The following is a 17,544-nucleotide window of genomic DNA, read 5'->3' as shown; positions in this document are numbered from 1 at the left end:
TTCCCCTGGGGGAGCCCATTCTCGGTACAGGAACCCCTTCTCCCACAGGAACCTCTCCTTGCAACCTCTCCTCATGGTCTGTACCGCACTAAGGTCAGCCCGGTCCCGGTGCTTCCGCAAGGAGGGATCTTTCTGCAACTCGGCCTGGAACTCAGCAGCTGGGACAGGGATGGGGACCGGCTCTCTCCTGCTGGCTGGGTCTGAGGCCGCAGCCTCTCTGCACCGTGCCCCTGGGCGTTCCCCGCTCCCTGGGTTAGGGTCCTGCACCTCGGGTCGAGTACCTTCCCCGTTGTCAGGGTGCAGTGCCCTTTGCCGACTCTGACTACGAGTCACAACCAGGGCACTCTGGGTGTTACTAGGCCAGTCCTCGAGGTCCCCTCCCATTAACACGTCAGTGGGCAAATATCGGTGTACCCTCACATCCTTGGGGCCCTGCTTGGCCCCCCACTTCAGGTGTACCCTTGCCACGGGCACCTTGAATGGGGTCCCGCCCACGTCCATCAGGGTCAGGTAGGTGTCGGGCACCATCCGATCTGAGGCCACCACCTCGGGCCGGGCCAGCGTCACCTCTGCGCCCATGTCCCAGTACCCAGTGACCTTCCTCCCATCTACCTCCAGGGGAACAATGCACTCCTTCCGGAGGGGCAGCCCCGCGCCCACCCGGTAAACCACAAACCCGGAGCCTGGCGCATCCACAGGTGGTATGTTGCCAGCCCCCCTTTCCTGGGAACGTAGCCCCTCCTCCGATTGGGTTTTTACCCAGTCCACCCTCTGCGGGTTGGGTCTGCTTGGTCTGTCCCTGAGCTTGGGGCACTGGGCCCGTATGTGACCTCGTTGGCCACAGCGATAGCAGCCCATGTCTCGTGGGTCCCCTTGAGTGAGTCGGAGGGACCTGCCGCTGGATGTTCCCCTTTTGGGGGGGTTCTCCATAGGACCCCGCTGGGAGGTCCCATGATGACTCTCTCTCTGTGTTGAGGCAGGCTTGCTCCTTTGAGACTCCTCCCTGCCATCCCCTGCCCGACTGTCCACAAATTGGTCGGCCAGCTGGCCTGCGTGCTGTGGGTTCTCCGGCTTCTGGTCCATCAACCACAGCCTCAAGTCGGACGGGCACTGCTCGTACAGGTGCTCCAGTATGAATAGGTCAAGCAGGTCCTCTTTAGTTTGGGCACCAGCTGTCCACTTGCGGGCATACCCCTGCGCCCGGTTGACCAGTTGTAGGTATGTGACCTCACGGGTTTTACGCTGGCTCCGGAACTTTTTCCGGTACATCTCAGGAGTCAGCCCAAACTCGCGGAGCAGGGCCTGTTTGAACAGTTCGTAGTCCCCTGCCTCCGCCCCTTTCAGTCGGCTGTACACCTCCACGGCTGTGGAGTCCAGTAAGGGGGTGAGAACTGCGATCCTGTCTGCAGGGTCAACCCTGTGCAGCTCGCAGGCATTCTCAAAGGCCGTCAGGAAGGTATCTATGTCCTCCCCCTCCTTACGCTGGGGCAGCAAGTGCTTATCAAAGCTCGTTGTAGGCTTGGGTCCCCCCTCACTCACCGCAGCCGGGGCCCCACTGCTCGTCAGCTGGGCCAGGTTCAGCTCATGTTTACGCTGTTTCTCCTTCTCCTCCCGCTCATGTTTACGCTGTTTCTCCTTCTCCTCCCGCTCATGTTCACGCTGTTTCGCCTTCTCCTCCAGCTTTTGCCTCTAACTCGAGCTTCTCCCTTTCATATTCCAGCCGTGTCCGCTCCATGGATGCCGAGCGTTGCCGGGAGGATCCCCTGCTGGGGGGTGGGCTTCGCCGGGCGGATCCCCTGCTGGCCGGGGGTGTCACGGTGCCCTCGGTATACACTGGGCTCCTCCCCGCCCTTCCCCTAGGCCTAGGAAGGGGGGGGGTCTCGGGAAGCCCTCGTCCGCTGGCTGACCACTCCCAGTGGGGACAGACACTGGTGCCTGCATTGCATCTGCCCGGCTGCTTCCCTCAGAGACAGGGCTCCGTTCATTCATGCAGTCTCCCTGCTCCAGCTGGGCAATCAGCTGGTCCTTGCTGAGCCTCCCTGGGTGCAGCCCCCTCTGCTTACACAGCTCCAGCAGGTCACACTTGCGCCGCTTGGCATACATCTTCCTGCTGACCACTCACAGGCAGGGGTGCTCGCCGCTCCCCACGGTTTCCAGGGGGACCCCTAGTGCACCAGCCCTTCTTGAGGTCACCACCTCTCTGCCAGGGTCGAGCTGCAGACTCCTCCGCCCCTGGGACCGCTCGCTGCAATCCCCCAGGGGACCCTGTTACTGCAAAGTCCTTCTCACTGGGCACACACTCCCAGGGGTTAATCACCCCTTCGTTTTACTGCTCCCCAGTCACTTACTGCAGGAAGCGCCGTCCACGGGGTGCAGTATCTCCCGCCGCTGCCACCAGTTGTCACGGAGTGTGGGGGAGTCCGGCCCTGCACCCCTCTTCCTGGGACCCACAGTGACTCTTAGCCAGCCAGTAAAACAGAAGGTTTATTGGACAACAGGAACACAGGTTACAGCAGAGCTTGCAGGCACAGTCAGGACCCCTCCACCGAGTCCTTCTGGGCTTTCAGGGTGCTTGGATCCTAGCTAGGATACCCTGAATTCTGCCCACACAGCCCCAAGCCCAAACTCAAACTGCTTCCCTCCTGCCACTCCCTTCCTTTTGTCCCCTTCCCGGGCAAAGGTGTTGACCTTTCCCCTCCCTTACCTAGCTCAGGTTACAGGCTCTGGCATCGTCCATCCCCTAAAGTCCTCCCCTGCTCTCCCACTCCCCACACAGACAGTCCCTACTGCATCACACACCCACACAAAAGGGCCATGTCCAGCAGGTAGAGCAATGGAGTCCCATTTATTTTCTAGGCTTTCCCATAGACTTGCCAAGTGTCCTTGTACAGGGCACTTAAATTCTGTGCCTCAGTTTCCCCACTTTTGGTACGGATGTAATACTTAACTTATAGGAATGCTCTGGGCCAAAATTAATTGGGACAGATTCTCAGCTGCTGTAGCCCCACTGACTTCAGTGTAGTTGTGCATTTGAGAGCAGTTGAGGATCTAGTTCTGTAGTATTGTTCTCTGCTACCACCGAGATCTTCAATTAGTATAAATTGTCATACCTCCAGCTGCAGATATTTCCCCTGGATTGGACAGTGGTAGGTGTTTCAGAAGTGCCTTGATTGGTGCAAGTGCTGTAAGAGTGTGAAGTATATCACTGAGGATTTGAGTTCTAAAGCCATTTAATATTCAGCAGCTATGTAATTCAGCAACGCGGGATCCTCTTGGAGAATCAGAGCTGTTGAGCTGTGGTTTTAACCTCACTGTATCTTTTCCTTCTGTTTACACTAAACCTAGAAAGAATGTATTATACCTTTATTTATTCACCTTAACGTCATGGAGTATTTTCATAACATTTTAAACACTTTCTGGCACAGGTCTTTACTTTTGTAGTTAGTATGTAAAATGTATAGGTTTCATAACTGTAGCACTGGACTTTCTAATGTGTTGCACCAATACTATTGTATAGCTTTATATTTTACTGCGAAATACAATGCTGTTGTTTCCAATCTTTGTCCGAAACATTTCCCCACTTTAAAGGGCACTTGAGCAGAACGGCCAAAAGCTAAAATAAGGGGCAGCCTCCAGTCTTCTGTTTATGTAGAAAGATTCAGAAGTGGATATCATCAAGAACTACTGTCTGGCAAGCAGCCAGCCCTTTGATAAAAGGTGCATCTAAAGTGATTTTAGTCATCTCTGATAAAACTCCATAAACAGCAAAATAACAGTCTGTGGGCTAAATCTCACTGATATTTACACGCAGTATCATATACATCATGTCAAATAATTCAGTGAGTTCTCCAACATACTATAAGAACATTATAGTTTAGGCAGCCCACTAGACAAAAGATTAAAAAAAAAAAGTAATTTCAATGCAAATAAACTGTGAAATACATATGAAAGACAATGTACTAGTTACAAGTGACATTTATAAGCCTACTTCTAGCAATAAAGATCATGCTAAAAATATGGCATTTGGGACTTTGACAATATTCAAGCTCAATATACTCTAGCCTGAGGCCTGTAAGGAACGTTAGGATACTAAAGGCCTATATAGTAAGACTATAAATAAGGTTTTCAAAAGTGAAGCATTTTGAATAAATGTTAACATTAATTTTTCAATTGTTAAACCAATACTAATAAAGGATTGATAGTGGTTTAAAGAGTGGAGGGCAGATCTTCAGCTGGTATAAACTGTCACAGCTCTGCTGACTTCAGCAGAGTAGCTGCCCCTCTCCGGCACGGCCACAGAAAGACTTCAGATTATTAAGCTAAGCAAAATTTGGGGCATTTTGCATTAAAATATTTACTCTCTGTCATGGGGCACATCAATCACTGCCAGACTGGCACTTCCTCCTGTTCACTCTGGGAATTAGCTCAAGGTTGACACCCACATGTGCAGTCTGCACGTTATCACTTCTTCTCTGCAGTCTGCCTGCAGCCCCTCTCACAGCATCCTCTTCGTGACTCAGCCCTCCAGCCATGTCCCTATCAATGTTCCCCTGACCGGGGGAGTTTAGCTCCTAGTCCAGCCACTTCCCCAGTAACAAGTGTAGTCAATTATCTTGCCACTTCCCCAATGGTGAGTAGGGGGGGACCCAGGCCCACCCACTATTCCAGGTCCCAGACCAGGTACTCTCCAAATCACAGTCACTCACTGCATTCCTTTGCTTCTACTATCACTGCATTTCCCTCGGCCACTTCCCTACGGCCACAGCACCCTCCTCAGTCCAAGCAGACCATCCGGAGCTCCTTCTCTTCTCCCCAGGTTCCTGCCTATCCAAGATGCGACAGGGCTGCAGCTTACTCCAGACACAATCCTCCCTCCTCAAGCTCCAAGCAGCTACTGAGCCTGCTGTGTCCTGAGGCTCTTTGGAAGATACAGGAATTGAGATAGCTGACATGAGAGGTCAGGGCTATGATAATAGTGCCAACATGAGAGGAAAGAACAGAGGAGTGCAGATACAGATCTGAGAGTTAAACCCTCGAGCTTTTTTTGTCCCATGCAGTTCTCAGTCATTGAACTTGGTGGTCAGTGATGCAGCATCAGCTTCTTGTGAGGCTGCTCAATTTTTTAATGTAATTCAAAGCATCTATGTATTTTTCTCTGCATCAACTCATCGATGGCAAATTTTGAAGCAACATCTGGGAACATCCTCTCTGACACTGAAACCACTGAGTGCCACATGCTGGGAAAGTCAAGTGGAGGCGATAAATCCTATCAAACACCAAATTGGGAAGATAGATGATGCCATAGTTGCCATTATGGAGGATAATGCTATGACAGGAACTGTTCGGGGGAGAACAGTGGCAGAGGGAAATGGAATCACCAGAAACATACATAACTTCAAATTTCTGTGTGGCTTAGTGTTGTGGCATGACATACTGTTTGAAATAAATGTTGTAAGCAAGAGACTCCAAGGTATTGACCTTGATATATCTGGAGCAATGGAACAACTGGACAAAGCAGTCATACCTACTATATTAACAGTCAGATAAGGGATTTCAAAACGTTCTGAAGAATGCACAGAAGTTGGCAGAGGAACTTCAAACAATCTATTTTCCCACCCATTCAAGAATACAAGAGTCTACAATACCGCAGAAGAAGAAGAAGAAGATGACATTTTGATTATGAGGCACAAGATAATCCCATAAGAGACCCCAAACAACAATTCAAAGTTGAATTATTTAACCAGGTGCTAGATTGTGCAATACAGTCAGTTAAGAATGTTTCATGCAGCTCAAGGAACACAGCAGTATATTTGGGATGTTGTATGATATTCCAAAACTCCTCATTGTACCTGAAGAAGACCTACACCAGCAATACAGGGCACTAGAGACAGTGTTGACATATGATGATATCTGTGATATTGATGCGAGTGATTTAGGTGATGAACCGAAAGCCCTTTCAAGATACATTTCAGCAGGATCAGCTCCAAAGGCTGTTCTGGAATATATGTGCACAAATAAGATGACCACCCTCTTTCCAAATGCTTTTTTGCTCTGTGCATACTTGTAATACTTCCTGTAACAGTTGCCAGTGGAGAACGCAGCTTCTCCAAGCTGAAGTTAATAGAAATACATCTACGCTCCACAATGACACAGGAGAGGCTGGTTGGCCTTGCAACCATCTCAACAGAGCATGAGCTGGCCAAGACTGTGGCTCTTCAGCAGGAAGCAGTTAAAATCTTTGTAACCAAGAAGGCATGGAAAGCACCACTTTGATAATTTAAACAGATAAAAATGCCGGTGTTTACTATGCAGACAAGAAAAATAAAATTTGCTGTTCAGGCATTTGAAAGCCAAGTGTTACTTAAAAATTTTGAACAGGGCATTTTAAGCTGTTAGTTCTCCTTTATTGGGGTAGGTAGCAGAGCAGTACCATGAGAGGAGACGAACAGGAAGAAGGCAGAATTGAGACCTTTCAAAGTTTTGGCCCAAGCAAGGGAGTATGGGGGCGTCATTTGAGCTCCCTGCCTCAGGTGCCAAAATGTTGTGGGCCAGCCCTGGACGTGGGACAGAGTACAGAAGCCCATGGAACATATCTACATTCACTCCTCAGTCTCCCTCCCACTTCCAAGACACCAACCCATCTCCAACTTGACTATTCAGGACAGCCACCAGAATCTACATGATTAAATGCCACTTTCCTGGACCAGGTTTTTGATTCTCTCAATCTGCTGGACAGCAGGGTTCTTCCCAGCCTGCTTTGGAAGTCTGGGAAAACCACTCAGCCCCCATTTACAAAGACATAGCATCTACCCTTAGAATGAGTTGCTTCTATATTTTTACAATTTATTTATTTTAACTAATTATTCTAGTACTTAAACTAGGGAATGTTTCTGCTAATTTACTTAAGGTGGCTTTCTGCACCCTCTCTAAGCTATTCATCCAAGGTACAAAACTGTGTTGAAACTTTGGGAGTTGAACGGACAATTCCAGTAGAGATTTAATTTCCATTAAATTCCTCAGTCAAAATGCACTCTTAGAACAGAGAGACAGGCAAAACCTGGCCAAGACCTTTGAAATGGGTTATTTTTAAATGTATCCCCCCATATAAATATCAATCATGGAACAGAAGCCCAATAGCCTTTAAAATCACTCATCTCCACACATAGTCGGGGGAGGGGAGGGTTCTTCTCAACCATGTGCTTTAGGTTCTTGATTAATATGAATCGTGTAAACAAAACTTAGTTTTAGTGCTTATCTCTGCAGCAGACTAGAAGCAGTCTGTCAATCAGCTTCTGAGTTCTCCCCCTTTGAAGGAAGGTCAATAGAACACAGCCTTCAAGAGAATCTCGCAGGTATCACTGGTGATAACTTCCATACAAAGAGGACAGAAGTTAAAAAATTAGAGGGAGCAGAGTGAAAAAGAACTTAATTGGTTGATGTAAGAAGGCATTTGTCTCCACAATCAAGGTCTGCCTCTACCGATGATAAGACACACAAAATGGCAAGAATTCTGCAGTCCCCGCAAACAATCCCATTCCCCACTAGGAAACAAACCTACTTATCACAAAATAATAAGTGTTGGAGATGCATAATATAAAGTACTTCACACTTTATTATAATGTGCATTATTATACATTCCAGCTACATATTTTGGGTTGCAGATATACTTGAGAAACAAAAGGTCAGAGTTAAAGGAAGTATTTTTTTTCACAGAATGCACAGTCAACCTGTGGAACTCCTTGCCAGAGGATGTTGTGAAGACCAAGACTATAACAGGGTTCAAAAAAGAACTAGATAAGTTCATGGAGGATAGGTCCATCAATGGCTATTACTCAGGATGGACAGGGATGGTGTCCCCAGCCTCTGTTTGCCAGAAGCTGGGAATGGGGAACAAGGGATGGATCACTTGAAGATTACCTGCTCTGTTCATTCCCTTTGGGGCACGAGGCTTTGGCCACTGTCAGAAGACAGGATACTGGGCTAGATGGACCTTTGGTCTGACCCAGCATGGCCGTTCTTATGTTCTAACTTTCGGGGTGTTACAATATTTAAACAAGTAATACTTATTGCTTGGTTGAAGGTTTAAATTAGCTCAGTTCAAATTACATACCACTTGCTTGACTGATATAAGTTACATTTATAACTAGACAAAGCATGACACTTTTCAGGGAGAGTAAATATATTTAGATTTATAGAAACTCCTAGCCAAAACAGGTAAAATGCTATAATAAATTAGATTTTAGATGTAGCAGTACCTCAATATTTGACATTCTAAAAACACATATGGCAACAATTAGTTAATAGTCATTTCATCATTTGGAGTGAATAGACCTGCATGATTCATTTATTTACCCAATTAAAATTCAAGAAAAATGTTACAATGAAGAGGTAAGAAACTATAGGAATTATCCTACACCATTCTAGATTTCTACACTTCTGCTCTCAGGATAGTTTCTGGAATTTAGTTTTTTCAGTTTTTGAGAGGAATCCTTTTGAACCAAAATTAAAATGAGAATTTAAGCCACTGTGTATAACATATACATCAATAATCAATTTATTAATAATACTGTATTAAATAAATCATTTATATTCATACCTTCAGTAGAGAAAGACCGTAGTTATAACACACAGACTGTTTAGGAAAAAATCACTAGCTCCTCTCACATGCAGGTGCACTATTTAATAATTACACATTTAGTAGTAATATTATTTCAAATTAAGGTATAGATTTACAACCTTCTCCAAAAATCAACACATAATTTTAACATGAATTTCCAAGAGATTTTAAAGAGAAAAATCTTTGTTACAACAGTTATGAGCAACAATATAAACTGCAAACTAAATGCTACAGCAACAGCAACATGATTTTTAGCAAACTGTAAGAAAGTAAAATCTGGGTACAGCAGAATTTAAAGGTTCTAGTGGGATTATGCTTCAGAGCTGTGTAGACAGTACACCCTGCTGGGTAATCAAAGGACCTGCATGTGGTATTGCCTAAACTAAAGGATTGGTACTGTGACAATGGATACACCCGTTCAGACATGAACTATCAAAAGCAGACCAAACAGAAAGAAAATCAGAGATACAAGTCAAGACTATTATATTACGTTATTTCTTTTAGCATTTAAGATGACTGGAACATGTCAGAATTTGTTTATTCAGCATATGTCAATTCATACATCTAAAGAGTGAGGGATATAGAACCCGACATTCAAATTAAGTATCAAAGCCATGATTTAACTCAATACAAACTAGTGTTTCCTCTCTACAAAGCCATTCTCCAGGGGAAAGGAGATGCATATTACTGCAGGAAGGGTATAATGGAGGTCAGTGGCATGAAGACTCACAGGGACACTCTTGTCAAAGAATCAACCTACAATTTCACTCAAACAAAACTCTGAACAAAGCTATTTTAAAACTAGATAGTGTTTTACTGTCACACTTGACTGCCTTAAAACTTAACAATAAAAGTCCAACATTAAACCAAGAAGCATTTGAAAAGTACAGTCAAGTACAACTGCAAATATAGTTACTAGGGCTTTTTGACTGCAACTAGCAAGGATTCTCTCTCCTTGCTTTATTTTAAAGAAAATCTACTCTCAGATTGTCAAATATATTAGATAATGGTTGGGCTGAAAAATGTTTCCTAAGTATTTCTAAAGCCTTAACATTCTTAGCATGCAAAAGCTTTTCATCACTCAGCTCACTTTTAACATCCTCCAGTTCTTTTTGTATGTTTCTTATTTTTAAATCATAATGCAGTTTCACCTTTTCTATGCAGGCCTTATATCCAAGATCATGTTGCTGTTTTAACTTCTTAACTTCTTGTTGTAAATCCTTGTTCTTTAGATCCAAACTCTGAATCTCTTTTCTTGCCTGAAGCAGCTCTTGATTTAAGCTTCTTATGTTTGCTGATTTTTCATGTAAATGTTGTTTTAAGGCTTGAAGCTCAAAATCTTTTTTTAAGCTGTCCTTTTGAATCTGCTGTAATTGGGTATTTTTGCAGCGAACCTCTTTTTTGGAGTTTAGAAGTTCTTGTTCAGCATTTTCAAAGTCCACTTGTATTTTTTTGCATTTAGCTTTCAGTTCCACTAACTCTGCATTCAAGATGGACAGCTGAAGTTTCAGAGAAACTCCTTCCACATGGTTCTTGTGCATTTCTTGTCGCAAATCTGCTAATTCCTTTGCATTCCAGATACAATGACCCTCTATTTTCTTTAAGCTTTCTTCAGTCCCAACATCTAAATTACCAGCTCCACAGCAGGCAGAATCCCCTTCTCTTTCCTTCTTTGAAATGTTTATCTTTGCACCTACTATGTTTGGTTCATATTCTCGTACAATGAGTTTGGAAAAACATTCTTTCCTTTTGAGCCTTTTTTCTTCTTGAAAATTTTTAATTGCTCTCTTGTAGATTTCTTCCACTCTCTTTGCTCTCGCTAAAGCCAATTTTTCAAAGATCAGCGATTCAGGCTGATAGACTTGACTAAAAAAATCTTGTGCACTAAAATGAGGAGAAAATAACTTCTCCACCCAATGTTTACCTTTGTTCTCCATTTCTAAGGTTTCCATTGCCTATTAGCAGAAAAATAAAATCAATAGCCGAAGGAACACATTTAAACTTTGATGTGAAGTTTCATCTGAAAGAAACTAAAATTATTAATAATTATAATTTGTAAAAATTTAGAGGGCAAGCTTCAGGTACCTTCAGCACCTTATTCACGACTTCAGTGGGCCTACTTGTGGAGTAAGGTGCTTTTCAACATGAATAAGGGTATCAGAAACTGGTCCAAAGTTACTAGTGTCAGAACATACTAACTATATGGAAGCCCTGCTCTGTTTTAACTGTCTATATGAAATTAAACTACTGGTAGATTGCTTTGAGGAAATAGTTTAGAGATTGATCCTGTTAAAGAAAAGCTTATACTGTTCTTATATGGGGCAAATCCTAGTTTTTAAACCAGGTAAATTTTCTATTGCCTGTAATAAGAGATTTGCCTGAATGTGGATTGAAGGATATGGATTATATTTTCTTTGTAAATTTTTTTTTAAAACTCTATCACTAAAACTCTTTAAAGGTGCTTATTCAGTTAACATCTAGACAAGGATCTGAATACGTGACACACCACAGTATGTAAATGTTATGTGTTTAAAAATTGTGGAGATGTCAGTGCTTATTAAAATAAATTACTGAAAAACTGCACATAATATGGAGAGACTATACATAAGACTTCCTCCTGTAACTCTGACAATTGCCCTGCAAAATTTCTGATATTCCAGTCCTTATCCTCTCTGAGCACAGACTATCAATTGTGTAGCAATGGTTAGTTTTGCTATGAGAATCAATGTTTTAGGGACAACAATAAGATTCCCAAATACTTTTCACTAGAGATTAAATCAGAATTTGACTCAACATCACCAGAGGTGAAAGATTTATGTATTAATCCACTGTGCTATTTACTCCATGTTTCCCTGCACTATCCTCACTGAACTAAGAAGATGAATCAAGGATTACGCATGGTGCTAGGAATATTTAAGACAGTTACCATTTTTATTTGGATTTACATTTAAATCTAAGAACAATAACATGACGCAAAATATATTGAAAAGAGATTACGTCAGTTAGCTTCTCTAATGATTTGACTGTTTAAAAATATTGAAGAGTTTTATAAAACCAAGAAGGAATATAAATTTAATATGGACAAGCTACGTCTCAGGCACAAGGGATAATTTGTGAAGTAAGAGGGGTAATAATGATACTAGAATAGTAAAAGTACTAATATTTCACTGATTCAAATTCAGAACAGCTCAGCGATGACTGAAAGATCCCCCTAATTCAAAGAGTCTCATGTCTCAAGGATTTTCTCATGGAGTCACACTGAATATGACAATAAGGTACTGAATACATAATAAATTGAAGCTTACTTACTACATGAAGGCTGTATTCTGCACTTTGTACAACCTCCCACTGACATTAGGCCGCGATGTGCCATAGATTGAGGCGAGTATGAAGTTGTAATTTTTTATCTTGGCTCAAGATCCATAACATGGAATCAGGCCCTCTCCAAATAAGTATGACATTCATGATCTAATGGCTATTTGATGACCTATGTGAAATGAGCTTGGTGGCCTCCGTCTAGTTCCTTGTGGACAGATGTCCATGTCACAGCAAGATGATCGCTACAGCTGTTGCCAGTGACTAAAATAACCTGGAGAGAGGGGACAGGGATTGACACAAAGAGGCCAGCAACTTTATAATCATGGAGCCAGTTACCCTCTCATTTAAGGTTGTCCCTTATCAGTTTGAGGTACAGTGGCAGGGCAGTTTGGGTAGACTTACTACCCATTCTGTAGATAGAAGTCATCAATCTCTAGGATTGGCAGCATGGGAAATGGGCGACAGGGAAAGGATCACTTGATTACCTGTTCTGTTCATTCCCTCTAGAGCACCTGGCATTGGCCACTGTCGGAAGACAGGATAGGGGGCTATATAGATCTTTGGTCTGACCCAGTATGTTCATTCTTATGTAATGAATGCTGGGGGACATAAACCTGTTTTGGATAATTGGGAATTTCACATCTTTGAAACAATACTGTATCCTACACTGAGGATGAAGAATTTCATGCATATTTGTGTGATATTTTAAATCTCTCTTTTTTTAACTCCTGTGTTAAAACGTCCCATGTTTAGCACCACTGAGAATCAATGCAGCACACGACTGAAGAGTAATTATTATTTACAAACTGAATGAGTGCGTAGGCCAGATGCGGGGAGGAACGACAAAGGGGACACAAAATAATATTGTTGGACTCGATGCAGTGATTTTTTAAATTGTTGGGGAAAAAACTGGGTAAGCCATACAGATGTACTGAAGCTGCAGACAAAGGTAAATCACAGGCCATCATTAAGGCCCCAATGCTCCAAACTGCTCCATTCATGCACATATGAAGCCCCTTTGAAGTTAATAGAAGTCTGCTCATGTGGCTGCTCAGAGGATCAGGTCATATTTAGCAAGGGATCATGAGAACCAGGACTTCGGAGCAGATCCCAGAGCTGGAACATGGAGCAGCTCCAGAGCAGTGGAGCTGCAGGTTTTTGCCTGGAGCTGGAGCAGAGCAGGAGCACAGCTCCAAAACCCTGATGATAATCATATAAACTATGAAGAAAGAGAAAGTGGGGAGTATTACCTGGAGCTGAGAGAGGTGAATTTTCCTGGCATTCCTTTCTCCAACAATATAGGAATCTTTAGGACAGAGACCCATATTAGCAGTTTGTGAGAAGCCAGAGGGCTCAGGCATTCCAGTCCATTTTAAAACTAAACTGAGTTTGCACAGCCATAATGTTTGCTCATATTTTTATTCCCTTTAAAAGATAAACAGAAACTGTTTGTTGAAGAGGTTCAGTGGGGGAACAAATGCCTCCTGCAGGTAACTGGGTCTGTCCTCACCCTGTGGTTACACATCATGAGTTTGAGGGTGATAACTGACCCAAGTTCAGGGGATACCCAATGTCACTGCAGCACCATCCAACATCAAAGGCTGTAACCACAGCAGGACAGGGGGACTACTGCTGCAGAGGGGCTACCCAGCACTCCACATGACTAGGACTCAGAGTTAATAGAGCCATAATAATGGTAGGAACATCAAAGGTACAGAGTGCTACCCAGTGCCCCAAGCTGTAGGAGAAGCTAACTTGATAAGATTGAGGCACCCTCCAGCACCCCAGGCTATAAAAGAGGGGGCACCCAGCATCCCAGGCTGCAATTCCTTGGGGGGGACCCAAGGCTGTAACCCCTTAGAATGGGGGCACCCAGCACTCCAGGCTGTAACACCTTAGGGTGGGAGCACCCAGCACCCCAAGCTGTATAATTCCCAGGCTGTATAACACCTTGGAAGGGACCCGAGCACCCCAGGCTGTAACCCCTTAGGCTGTGGGCACCCAGCACCCCAGGGGGCTGTGTAACTCCTTAGGGTGCAGGCACCCCAGGCTGTAACCCGTTAGGGTGGAGGAACCCAGTACCCCAGGCTGTATAACACCTTGGAAGGGACCTGAGCACCCCAGGCTGTAACCTCTTAGGATGGGGACACCCAGCACCCCAGGCTGTAACCCCTTAGAGTGCGGGCACCCAGCACCCCAGGGGGCTGTGTAACTCCTTAGGGTGCAGGCACCACAGGCTGTAACCCCTTAGGGTGGAGGGACCCAGTACCCCAGGCTGTATAACACCTTGGAAGGGACCCGAGCACCCCAGGCTGTAACCCCTTAGAGTGCGGGCACCCAGCACCCCAGGGGGCTGTGTAACTCCTTAGGGTGCGGGCACCCAGCACCCCAGGGGGCTGTGTAACTCCTTAGGGTGGGGACACCCAGCACCCCAGGCTGTAACCCCTTAGAGTGCGGGCACCCAGCACCCCAGGGGGCTGTGTAACCCCTTAGAGTGCGGGCACCCAGCACCCCAGGGGGCTGTGTAACTCCTTAGGGTGCGGGCACCCAGCACCCCAGGGGGCTGTGTAACTCCTTAGGGTGCGGGCACCCAGCACCCCAGGCTGTAACTCCTTAGGGTGCGGGCACCCAGCACCCCAGGGGGCTGTGTAACTCCTTAGGGTGCGGGCACCCAGCACCCCAGGCTGTAACTCCTTAGGGTGCGGGCACCCAGCACCCCAGGGGGCTGTGTAACCCCTTAGGGTGCGGGCACCGGGCACCCAGCACCCCAGGGGGCTGTGTAACTCCTTAGGGTGCGGGCACCCAGCACTGAGCGGACACCGGCACTGTTGCGCGCGCACTGTGGGGCTCTGCCCACGCCTGGCACCGCCGGCAGCTGCGGGGAGCGGCAGCCCAGCCCAGCCCTACCTGGTGCCGGAGGGCGGACTCACTCTTTCCCGCGGGGCAGCAGCAGCGGCTGGTGCGAGCCAAGCGGCCCGGCGCGAGTCCCCCTGGCAACGCGGCCTAGAAAAGCGGGGCCGCCAGGCCTCGGCTCGCGGCCGGCTCCGCCCCGGGGGGCGGGCAGGCGAAGCGGCTCCCCTCACACTAACCGGGGCAGGGACATGGCGGGTGTGCCCCCGGCCGGGCCGGAGAGGAGGGGCTGCCGCCCCGGGACCCTCGTCCTGCCCCCGTCCGTGCCAAGAGCGGCCCCGAGTGCAGGCACCGGCTGCCCCGCTGTTCCCTCACTGCAGGACCCCCGGCCTAGCCAGGAGCCTGGCCACCGTGGGGGAGGTGTGAAGCCCGCGGCTGGGCCTGGGCAGAGGAGAAACCCAGCGCTTGTTTCTAGCCTCCCGCCAAGGGCTCCGCACCCAGGAGACAAATAAAGAACCCAACAGGGAGGCTTTTTTTTTAAATTAACCTCCTCATCCTTTCCCAGCGGGTCTGGCGCTGCCTCCCGGGCTCCCCTCATGACTTCTGAATGCTCGGGGCTGGCGCCTTGCTGCAGGGGGTGATGCCAACGGCTCCAAGCAACGCTCCAGGGCAGGCGGACCGACTCCTTTGTGTGGAAATGGGGGCCCACGAGTGACGACAGGCACAGCCTGTGCTCAGCAGCGGGTTGAACTAGATCAGTGGCTCTCAAACTTTTTTAGTGGTGCCCCCTTTCACATAGCAAGCCTCTGAGTGTGACCCCCCCCTTATAAATTAAAAACACTTTTTTATGTATTTAACACCATTATAAATGCTGGAGGCAAAGCAGGATTTGAGGTGGAGGTTGACAGCTTGCAACCCCCCATGTAATAACCTCATGACCTCCTGAGGGGTCCCGACCCCCAGTTTGAGAACCCCTGGACTAGATGACCTCCTGAGATCTCTCCCAACCCTAATCTATGAAGTTGTCCAGGGCCCTGTTTATGCAGAAATGCAGCCACACTACTGCCATGCTCAGACAGTTCAACTGGCTCCCACATTCAGTTGAAGATTAGTAAGTAATTACTGTTTCCTAAAAACTTCTACATGGATTTGCTTAGCCCTTCTCATCTACTCATCTCATATACTCATCAGCTCATCTAGTCCTGGTAACCTCGGTCCCACCTCACTAGGTTCTGTTGGAACTGAAGAGGCCTCCTCTTTTACAGCCTTCTTGTACCTTGACCTCAGTGATTCTCCATCTTATTTCCAAGAACCCATTTTTTTCCTGTCATTTCTAATTTCCCTTTCACTCTGCTTATTTAGCTCTGCAAGCAGTTTTTTGAAACATACAGTACAAGACAGTGTATCACAATATCCAGATTGAATATCAAGCCGTGTCTACACGAGGTCTCAACCATCAGTGCCCATCCACTGAGGTAGCTTCCCCAGTGCAAATTCCAGTGTAAGCAGAGAAGACTGCTATAAATAATGATTTGCATCAGTGCATTTTAGCCCAGTTTCAAACAGAAATAAACAGCATTGATGCAAATTGCTTTTAGCAGTTTATCTTGTTTACACAAGGGGTGCAACTATACTGGAGGCGGGGCACTGATGGTTATAACAGGGACAAACTCCCAGTAGAATTCTTGTACCATCATGGTGCCCTATCCACACATCTACATATGGAACTTCTCACTTCTATATTTTCTACAATCCATTTAGTGTAAACAACTTTGTGAAATCAGAAAACATCACTATCTTGCTGTTCACATTCTCCTCCAAATATTTAAACAGCACCAGCCCCAATACCAATGGAGGCAAAGCGATTACTCTCCATTGTGAGGAGCAGCCATTCTGTATGACTGTTTCCTATCACTAACCAGATTTTTGATCCACGACAATACTTTGCCCTTTACTTTGTCATCAGTTTATCTTCTCTAAATCTTTTATGAGAGCCCTTAGTAAAAGTTTCTTGAAAATCCAAGTATGTGTTTTATTCCCTAGGTCTCCAGTACTTACTATTTTATTAACTTGAATCAAGTCAGGGAGGCATAATTTTGCCTTTGAAAATCAGTATTGGTGTGATCTTATCAAGTAAGGCTTATCCAAGTATTGGACTATTTTATCCTTAGATTCCAAGTACCAAGGTAAGGCTCACCAGTATATAATACCAAGAATTGCCCCGTCTTCTTTTTTTTTTTTAGAGAATAAGTACCCTGTTTATAATTTTGCAGCCTTTTGGAACAACTGTGGGATTTTAAAGATTTATTACATGCTTTAGCTGTGTACCAACTATGGCTGCAGCTGCTTGCACTGGTTGTCTTGGAGTTCACTCAAGATGAGCAATGGACTACCAAACAAGTATCATTATAATGATACACATAAATGAGTAGAGGTCAACAATATGTAGCAAATCTGATCTACAACATATAAGCCCTCTGAAGAAAACACTAATGGCTTCAAATAGCCCATTCAGGACCCTTTCTTGCCTTTTCAAGGACAAATGAATCATAAAAATGTAGTCTGGAAGGGACCTTGATAAGTCATCAAGTCCAGCCCCTGTGTTGTGGCAGGACCAAGTAAACCTAAACTATCGTTAACAGGTGTTTGTCCAGCCTGTTTTTAAAAATCTTCAATGATAGGATTCCACAACCTCCTTTGTATGCCTATTCCAGAGCTTAATTACCCTTGTAGTTAGAAAGTTTTTCCTAATATCTAAT

General features: G+C 45.7%; 1 protein-coding gene across 5 annotated transcripts; it reads right to left on the bottom strand.

Annotated features, from left to right (window-relative positions):
* Positions 1–7,594: 7,594 nt before the first annotated feature.
* On the bottom strand, positions 7,595–15,129 carry CCDC160 (coiled-coil domain containing 160). Of its 5 annotated transcripts, none has more exons than XM_050964426.1 (3): positions 14,843–15,129; positions 13,186–13,360; positions 7,595–10,572 (listed from the first exon to the last, which is right to left on the bottom strand). In XM_050964426.1, exons 2-3 carry the CDS (start codon positions 13,294–13,296, stop codon positions 9,583–9,585), a joined length of 1,101 nt encoding a protein of 366 aa, XP_050820383.1. In that variant the 5' UTR covers positions 13,297–13,360; positions 14,843–15,129; the 3' UTR covers positions 7,595–9,582. The 5 variants fall into 5 exon arrangements, with proteins under 5 accessions (XP_050820383.1, XP_050820384.1, XP_050820385.1 ...); XM_050964427.1 differs by having other exon boundaries at positions 7,595–10,647; positions 13,186–13,241; XM_050964428.1 differs by having other exon boundaries at positions 13,186–13,241.
* Between the last annotated feature and the right edge of the window lie 2,415 nt (positions 15,130–17,544).

Source organism: Gopherus flavomarginatus, chromosome 8, assembly GCF_025201925.1.
Source record: "Gopherus flavomarginatus isolate rGopFla2 chromosome 8, rGopFla2.mat.asm, whole genome shotgun sequence".
Taxonomy (NCBI): Eukaryota; Metazoa; Chordata; order Testudines; family Testudinidae; genus Gopherus; species Gopherus flavomarginatus.
Note: the sequence above shows the minus strand (reverse complement) of the source record. Positions and strands in the feature narration are given on the sequence as shown.